The sequence below is a fragment of the Crotalus tigris genome, unplaced genomic scaffold (assembly GCF_016545835.1).
Source record: "Crotalus tigris isolate CLP2741 ecotype Arizona unplaced genomic scaffold, ASM1654583v1 scf7180000017834.3080900, whole genome shotgun sequence".
In the NCBI taxonomy this organism is placed as follows: Eukaryota; Metazoa; Chordata; class Lepidosauria; order Squamata; family Viperidae; genus Crotalus; species Crotalus tigris.
Window position 1 is genome coordinate 2,724,739 of NW_024096662.1, and position 9,363 is coordinate 2,734,101.

Genomic DNA, 9,363 nt, shown 5'->3' on the forward strand with positions numbered 1-9,363 from the left:
TATACAGCTCTCAAAGGATCACCACCTCTGATATGCACTACATAAATATGACAAAAATAAATAAATAAATAAATAAATACAGAATTATGCATATACCCACATATATTATATGACACAGAGAAACAACAGTCTAGTTCAGGTTATGTATACATGTGCATGGTGAGAAAAACAAATCTTGCGAGTTTACTAGATGGATGGCATAGGGAACAAAGCTATTTCAGAATTGGGTAGTCCTGCTAGAAATACTTCGAAACCTCCTCCCAGAGGGGAGCAACAGAAACAGACTGTAAAGTGGGTGTATGGGTCTCTAACAATGCTTTGAGCTCTAAGCACATAGCGCTTATAAGCAGCATTCTGAATACCAGGGAGCGAGCATCCTATGATCTTCTCAGCTGTCCTTACCACTCTCCGTATGGACTTTCTATCTGAGGCACTGCTGCCACCAAACCAGACACTGATGCAGTTTGTTAAAATGCTTTCAATCGTGCCTCCGTAAAAAGTGGCCAGGAGAAGGAGAAAGATGTGCTCTCCTCATCCGATGCAGGAAATGCAGACGCTGGTCTGCACACTTCACTAAGGATGATGAGTGGAGAGACCAACTCAGATTGTTAGTTACCTGCACTCCCAGATACTTAATACTGTTGACCACTTCTACAGTTGCATCCTTGATACTGAGTGGAGTATGACTATGCCAGCTCTTTCTGAAATCTACAATGATCTCCTTTGTTTTATCAACATTTAGAACCAGATTACTTTTATGGCACCAGTCCACCAGAGCCTTCACCTCTTCCCTATAAGCATTTTCATTGTCTTCCCAGATAAGTGCCTTCTAGTGCCTTGACTCTTGTGTTTCCTTCTGCATTATTAAAGTAGAGATGTTGACCCTTCTCCTGTCATTTGGTACTTCACCTTTCATCAGGATTTCTCAAATACGTGAGGTTCAGTCAAACATGAGCAAGTTCTTTCAGTACCTTAGTATGAAGCTCAGCTGGTTTTGGGTCTATAAACTCATTCAAAGTAAACAGATCTGACAATATATTTTTTTATCAGTCTCACACTTTGTTCCTGTCTTTCCATCCTCCTTGTCGTAGTTTTCAGATAGAAAGCATATCTTTTGCTGAAGACAACTTAAGGGACAACAAGAATTAAGTAGCTCTGCCTTATTTGTAATCATTTAATATTTCTCCATTTGACTGAGTAGTTAGTATATTGATTAAGTTCTCTTCTTTGTGTGTCACAATCCAATTATATTTCATCTCTAGTTATCGACTATGGAAAACCCCATTTCTGCCCTCTCTGGATTCTGTCATACAATGAAGGGGAAGGGGGGTGAACAAAGGTGTTTATGGCCCTCACTTCCTTTGCTACAACTTCAAAGGGATTGAATGTGGATACCACCAAAAGGACTAAATCATAACAATGGGGCCATCAGCTTTCATCTACTCCTCTCTGAAATCTCCCTTCCATCGGCGGTGAGGAAAAAGGGGGTTGAAATGTAACGTCTGGGATTGTCACTGGAAAGATGGTGGGGTGGGGTGGGGCTGCTTGGGCCCCAGGTCCTGTCTAGAACATCTGCAACCATTTTCTATTAATAAAGGATGCCTGTTGGAAGAAATATTCCAAGAGTTCTATCTTCTTAAGATGCAAAGTGGGGTGGGTCCTTACATTGTGTTTTGATCATATTTGAGAAAAATCTTTCTGTTTTTCCTATCACCCGTTATCAACTCTTAGCTCTGGCCTCTCTGACACTGGCAGGACAATTCTGGGTTACAGTTGTGCCATTCTTTCCCCCTTTTTACCTCCTTGGTTGCTTTCTGGTTTTAATAAGGGATGGACTATTTTCTGCAGCCCCATTGGTCTCTTTTGCTGCCTAGGAAATAATGTCAAACAGAAAGTTTGTTGTGCTATCTGTCTTTCCAGAGTGCAGAACACAAAGTAATGGATTTTAAGTGCAGTGGTTAGAATGCAGTATTGCAGGCTAATTCTGTCCACTGCCAGGAGTTTGACTCTGATCACCTTAAGGTTGACACAGCCTTCCATCCTTCCGAAGTTGGTAAAATGAGGACCCAGATTGTTGGGGACAATATGATGACTCTATAAACCACTTAGGACAGGGGTCCCCAACCTGGCAGCATGCCAGCAACCAGTCCGCACAAACAAGCAAAGCCCCATCTGCAGGATGCAGGCAGCAGAGCAAAACCACACACCCTCCGGTCTGCGGAACCAGTCCTTGGTGCCCAAAAGGTTGGGGACCTCTGACTTAGAGAGTGCTGTAAAGTACTATGTACTGATATATAAGTCTAAGTGCTATTGCTATTGTCATATAGCAGAATGCACAAAACAGGGGGATCAACCTTACTGACCTACCTATATTTAAGAATTTTATCATTATTTATGTTGTTGTTGTAGATAATTGCGAAGTCGTGTCCAACCCATTGTGACCCCATGGACAACGTTCCTCCAGGTCTTCCTGTCCTCTACCATCTTCTGGAGTCCATTTAAGTTCACACCTACTGCTTCAGTGACTCCATCCAGCCATCTCATTCTCTGTCATCCCTTTCTTCTATTGCCCTCAATCTTTCCCAGCATCGGGCCCTTCTCCAGTGAGTCCGTCCTTCTCATTAGGTGGCCAAAGTATTTGAGTTTCAACTTCAGGATCTGGCCTTCTAAAGAGCAGTTGGGGTTGATCTCTTCTAGGACTGACCCGTTTGAATGCCCTGTAGTCCAAGGGACTCGCAGGAGTCTTCTCCAGCACCATAGTTCAAAGGCCTCAATTCTTTGGCGCTCAGCCTTTCTTATGGTCCAACTTTCACAGCCATACATTGCAACTGGGAAAACCATGGCCTGGACTATACACACTTTTGCTGGCAGGGTGATGTCTCTGCTTTTTAGTATGCTGTCTAGATTTACCATAGCTTTCCTCCCCAGGAGCAAGCGTCTTTTAATTTCTTGGCTGCAGTCCCCATCTGAGGTGATCTTGGAGCCCAGAAAAATAAAATCTGTCACTATCTCCATTTCTTCCCCATCTATTTGCCAGGAATTGAGAGGGCTGGATGCCATGATTTTGTTGAGTCATTATTTATATAATTGTATAATTAAGAATTTATCACCTCCACAGTAATGTAAACCTTAAAGTACTACATATAGAAATTAGAAAGAAATTCTCAAACATTCCAAGACTACAGTCAAAAAATGGATGTAACTTTCACTAGAAAAATTGCAGAACAGAATTAGATATTCATTGTCTAGTTTCGTTGTCATCTGATGAATTTAGATTCTGTTATTATTAGCTTTCATGTCATGGATCTTGGCTTCTCTAATTCCTTTTTTATTTAGCTGACTGATGCTGTATGTTATGTCAGTTTGTTTAATGGTTTATTTTCCCATTAAAGCTTTCTCATCTTTTATACTTTCCTTTCTTTTAACCTATTGGCATCATTTCAAAAATATTTATGTCTTTTCTAGTCATTTGAACTCCTGTTATGTTGTTTTAAAATATTTTCTAAGCTCCCTGATGCAGTCTTACATTTCTGTCTGTTCCTTTTATATTCCATCTAGCTAAACTTCTCCTTTTAAATGAAAATAAGCCTCCATTTGAAATTAAATATTTCTTTTGAACTTTCTGGGCTGTTTTCCAATTCCCTAGGATGTTGTGTTTGCTACTATTTCACTATTTCATGGAAATTTGGTGATCCTAACAACTTGTTCCCAATTTGGGAATAATTTAAGATCATATCAAAAGTCATCTCTTCTGCTGCTCTTGCTGCTTGCTTCTTTGGCAGTTGGTCCACTGAACCAAATGAAACTTATTTCTGGGAAATAAATACAGAAGCTTGCAAAATTAGTATAGCAAGACACAATAATTCATCAAATCTACAATAGTTGGGAAGAACCCAGTTCAATGTTGAGCATGTGCATGCCTGCTGTTTACCTTCTAGGAATGATACAAATTTGTATTTGGCCAGCTAGTTTAAGATTCACTAAGGTAATTGATTCTTAAGACATTTTCAGTTTATCTTACTTTGGTAATTCAGAACATAAGAAACTGATTTACATCAAGTCTATCAGCTCAACTATTGCTGGCAGTTGGTCTTGGTTGAATTTTAAAAAACTAAGCAGGGTTAGATCTAATTAGATCTTTCTTTCTTCTCTTTCCTCCTCTCCTCTCCTCTCCTCTCCTCTCCTCTCCTTTCCTTTCCTTTCCTTTCCTCCAATTTATATAACCACCCATCTTGGAAGCAAGCAACTCTGGCCAGTGCAATTCTGGGTAGCGTACAACAAATCTAAAAAAAGAATAAATACATTAAAAATATAAAATCCAGTGTAAAACAAAGAATAATAGACAAAGAGCTATTAAAAATAAAGGATAATTCTGTGACTTAAATTTTTTCTAAGTTATGGTTTGTTTGACTATAGTTTGTAAAATGAAATTCAGTCAGCTATGGTTACACAATACACCAAGACTAAGTTTTACAAATTATTTTGGCTGAATTTCCAGAATATGCTAAACCAATTTATGGCTCACTGACAAAAGTTTTTTTTTCCTTCCAAAACTATGGGACTTTGTGGCTTCCTATTACCAGAATGATGTACCGTGGTTTATCTATGAATTGTCTTCTATTGATTTTCACTGCACTACTGGTCTTTGATTAAATAAAGATATCTATGATATGTGTGTGTGTGTGTGTGTGTGTGTATACACACAAAGGCTTTTCTCAATCCCTGCTCCACACTCTTTCTTCTCACTCCTCCACTGTCATGAGTAACTTTCAAACAGGTGTTGAATATTTGGGGGTCTATGCCCTCCTCTTCCGTCTTGGCAATCTTCGTGTTGGCAGTTCTCCACCGTTCCATTTGTTTGCTGCGTGATCGGGTGCTTACTCTGTCTCTCAATTCATCATCCCCCCTCCTCCTCATGACAGTGGAGGAGTGAGAAGAAAGGGTGTGGAACAGAGATTGAGAAAAGTGTGTGTGGGGGGGGGAGCGTCTGTGAGCCCAGGGAAGCTTGTAACACTGATAGAGGAGAAACAGATGCCCCCAGGGTGGAAAATGAAAACAAAAAGAGGAGGAGGGTCAGTACTATGGAAGGAAATAAGGATAAAGGGGTGGTGGAGGAGATGAATGCCAGTAATGAGATAGTGGAAGGAATGATCCGGAAGAACCATAGAAGGAAGCGTAAGGAGAGTAATAAAGAAACATCTGGAACACTAATTAACCGGCCGGGACCGGTGACGCGGTCCATGAGCCGGGTGCAGATGCCGGCAAAACCCATTTAAGTCATCATTGTTTACTGGCTCCTTAGCCCTGATGATGTTGAAATCCCATTCGTCATCTTCAGGCTGGTGCTTTCAGCTTCGTGCTTTGAGCAGCAATGTGTGGTCTTAGCTGTTTATTCCTTTTAACTGCCAGTGGGGGTATGAACTGATTGGGTGGGAGCTTGGCTGGGTTCTGATTGGGTGGAGGTGTGTTCTGAATGGTTAGGGGCTTGGCTGTGCTCTGATTGGCTGATATATATATATATCAGGTGTTCATTTCATAAGTCTTGTGCTATAAAAGCTTCTGGTTCACTTGCTTTTCTTAAGTTAGGTGGGGGTTTTCTTGAAGAATTCTTTGCTTCTACTGTAGTGATTGCATGGATATTTCTATGCAATTTTCTTGGCAATAATATGAAAGTGGTCTATCATTATTTTCTTCCACAATGTTTTTCCAATTCCCAATTCAGCTGGTAGCCTGGGAATTAATGGTGATCTCCTATCTAAGTACTAAACTGATCCAGCCCTCTCTAGGAGTTTTGTTGTTATTATTGTTGTTAAGATTAGCCAAAATAAAGGTAAAGTCCAGGATGTAGTATGCTTCTGCAGGATCTTCCCCTTTCATCAGAATGATACATGTTCCTCTTCTTTTGTACATTAATATGATGTCACAACCTGGGATCAAAACAATCTACTTAATTGTTACTGGACCGTCTCCCGGAGACTCCACGAGCTGCCCCTTCGCAGCCAGGGACGGTCTGGCACCAACGGCCAAGCTGCGAAGGGGCAGCTCGTGGAGTCTCCGGGAGACGGTCCAGTAACGATTAAGTAGATTGTTTTGATCCCAGGTTGTGACATCATATTAATGTACAAAAGAAGAGGAACATGTATCATTCTGATGAAAGGGGAAGATCCTGCAGAAGCATACTACATCCTGGACTTTACCTTTATTTTGGCTAATCTTAACAACAATAATAACAACAAAACACCTAGAGAGGGCTGGATCAGTTTAGTACTTAGATAGGAGATCACCATTAATTCCCAGGCTACCAGCTGAATTGGGAATTGGAAAAACATTGTGGAAGAAAGTAATGATAGATCACTTTCATATTATTGCCAAGAAAATTGCATAGAAATATCCATGCAGTCACTACAGTAGAAGCAAAGAATTCTTCAAGAAAACTCCCACCTAACTTAAGAAAAGCAAGTGAACCAGAAGCTTTTATAGCACAAGACTTTATGAAATGAACACCTGATATATATATATCAGCCAATCAGAACACAGCCAAGCCCCTAACCATTCAGAACACACCTCCACCCAATCAGAACACAGCCAAGCTCCCACCCAATCAGTTCATACCCCCACTGGCAGTTAAAAGGAATAAACAGCTAAGACCACACATTGCTGCTCAAAGCACGAAGCTGAAAGCACCAGCCTGAAGAAGACGAATGGGACTTCATCGAAACGTCGCCAAGACACTTCCAATTTTACGTGGGAGAAAACCCGAACAACCAAAGACCTACATATAAATACCCGCGAAAACCTCAAATAAAACAGATATATAAAAGAGTCAAGGTTGCCTACCCCTGTTCTAGGGTATGGCTATTCTTCTCCTGTTCCTCATCCTGCTCAGGTCTGCCCAGTCTCTTAATTTTGGCTTTTCTCTGATGGAATTTACTGCTTCCCCCCTGGGAAACTCTACACTGCCAAACTATTCATCAGATTTTTAAAAGAATAAAAAGATAAAGGTTTTCCCTGTCCAGTTGTCTGGTCAACAAGCCCAATGGGTCCCCCAACTCCTGGGCTGCAGCCCACTACTGGGTTGGGAGCCATTCAGAACCGGGCCGCAGACACGGTGGGCACATGTGTGCATACTCCATTTCCACAGCAGGTGTACATGCCCATCACTAGCACAAATGGAGCTGCATGCACATACTTGCTGGTTGCTTGCACAGAACCATAACTTCTCCATCCCCCACCATTCTGCAAAGCCAGAATGGTTGTGGAACATTCAATTTACTTAATTGTTTATTGATGTGAAATTGGCAAACAGCCTGTAGACTGCACTGGCCTTCTAAGGATTTTTTTCCATCAACATTAGTAGTATTAGATGGCTATGTCTTAACTTGAGGTTTTTTCAGGACTTTTTCTTTTTGGTTTTTGGCAGGTGAACTTGATGCTAAATGGGAAACCAGTCATTTCAGCTTTTGCTGGGGACAAAGATGTCACTCGTGAAGCTGCCACAAATGGAGTCCTACTCTACCTAGACAAGGAAGATAAAGTTTATCTTAAGCTGGAGAAAGGTAACCTGGTTGGCGGATGGCAGTATTCCACATTTTCTGGCTTCTTGGTCTTTCCCCTGTAAGATCAATCTTCTTGTGACTTTCACCTATGTGTGGACCAATCATTGCTTCTGTTCTCTGAAGATCATCTTCTCATCCTCTGGACTGATTTTTTTTCTTGGTTTCTCATGGGTGAAATCTGGATTCTATTGTATGGCATTTTGACCCTGTTTGAACTCATCCTGAGATTTCAACGAATTTTGTGTGTTTAAATACGGGACATTGGAAGCAAGACTTAAAAGCAGACAATACGTATCTATGCTTGATGTTACAAAATGAAGCTGCCTGCAAGATTCATTCCAAGTTCCTTTACTGGACATATTGGATTTGTGGGAGAAGTCAATAATTATATTTGCCTCTTCCCTCCCGTCCCCTGATTCCATTTTTAAAAGACTGGCAACCAGGTTTATAATTTAAGAATTTCTGGATCAAATCTTCAATCAAGATTAACACATAGCTGCCAAAGAACTGTTCATTAATATATAAATTATATCTTTCTTCCCCTTGCGCTAAGAATTAACATAAATTCATGCTGTTCAGTTGCAAAAAAGAGTTACTGATAAGCATTTGACTTCATTAATTTTTGTGTACTCTGTTTCTGGAAGAGTCACACATATGTTTTCCTTCAAATAGTTAAGCTCAAAGAGGAGGGCTCTCTGAAAATCTGTAGGTCAGGGTTGGATGTTCTCATAACACTGAAGGAATTTGTATACTATAGAAAGGATTTTCTTGTTACAGGAAGAGTTTATCATGCTAACAAAAATTGCTTACCAGAGTTAAACAGAATCATTTTGGCAAACCTCTGCAAAACAACCTTGTTCCTTTTTTTTTTAAAAAAAAACCACCCACATAGTGTTACTTTTAGTTCAGTTATTGATAGTAGCTGTTTCTTAAAGAAAATCATCCGAATGCATTCCTTAGATATAGCTAAATTTATCAGGTGGAGATGGAAATCCTTCCCTCTTATTTTTAAATAATATCTGTTTCTCAAGCCTTCCGTCCTTTTTCAAGTGTTATCTGGTTTTGCCTTAACTCCGTAAATGTATATAATGATGATAACTCTCAGGGGCATTGTCTAGGTGAAGTTAAGCCCTGCCCAACGTAATCCTAGGCATATATACTCAGAAGTATGTTTGGCTGAATTCAGTGGGAGAAACTCCCAGGTATATGTGTAAAGGATTGCAGCCTTAATGTCCCATTGATTTCAAGGAGAAACATTCAAACTTCAAGTTAATTTTTTCTACTGAAATTAGAGGGACTTAAAGACGCTTAACTTTGGGTGCAGTGCCCCATCTTTTCTTTAGCAAATATTCAGTCCAAATAGCCAGTACCTAAACTTGGTGCAATATCTTCTGTCTTTTTGTAAAGGCCATATGACTTCATAAATTTATTTATTATGTTGCTGTTACATAATAAAAGTCAATCTATGTTACTGTATCTTGTTTTACCTCTGGGTTTCTGGATGATAACATGTTTAAAAATTAGGTATTAATGAGCATTATTTTATGCAAACCTTTAAAACAACAACAACCACTGTAGAAGGTAGTCCACACAGGTTCTCAATTACTGAAAAAGATTCAGAAAGCAATCAGCATGAAGTCAAGTAAATGACCAATTTCAATTCACAAAGCAACTTTAGACTGTGAAGTGGTTTACATCCATCTAATTATACCTGCATGCACAGCAATCCTGTAAATTAAGTTACTCTGATTTCCATTATATAGATTAGGGAATGAAACTGAATGGCTGTGATTTAGCCAAAGCTGAA

General features: G+C 39.9%; 1 protein-coding gene across 1 annotated transcript in view; it reads left to right on the forward strand.

Annotated features, from left to right (window-relative positions):
- The window catches only part of CBLN4 (cerebellin 4 precursor), a 28,061-nt gene extending 19,101 nt beyond the window's left edge, over window positions 1-8,960 (forward strand). Inside the window, exon 3 of the mRNA XM_039343162.1 lies at window positions 7,421-8,960. Within this exon, the coding sequence (XP_039199096.1) occupies window positions 7,421-7,618 (198 nt within the window). The 3' untranslated portion in view covers window positions 7,619-8,960. The remainder of the gene's footprint in view (window positions 1-7,420) is intronic.
- The last annotated feature ends 403 nt before the right edge of the window (window positions 8,961-9,363 follow it).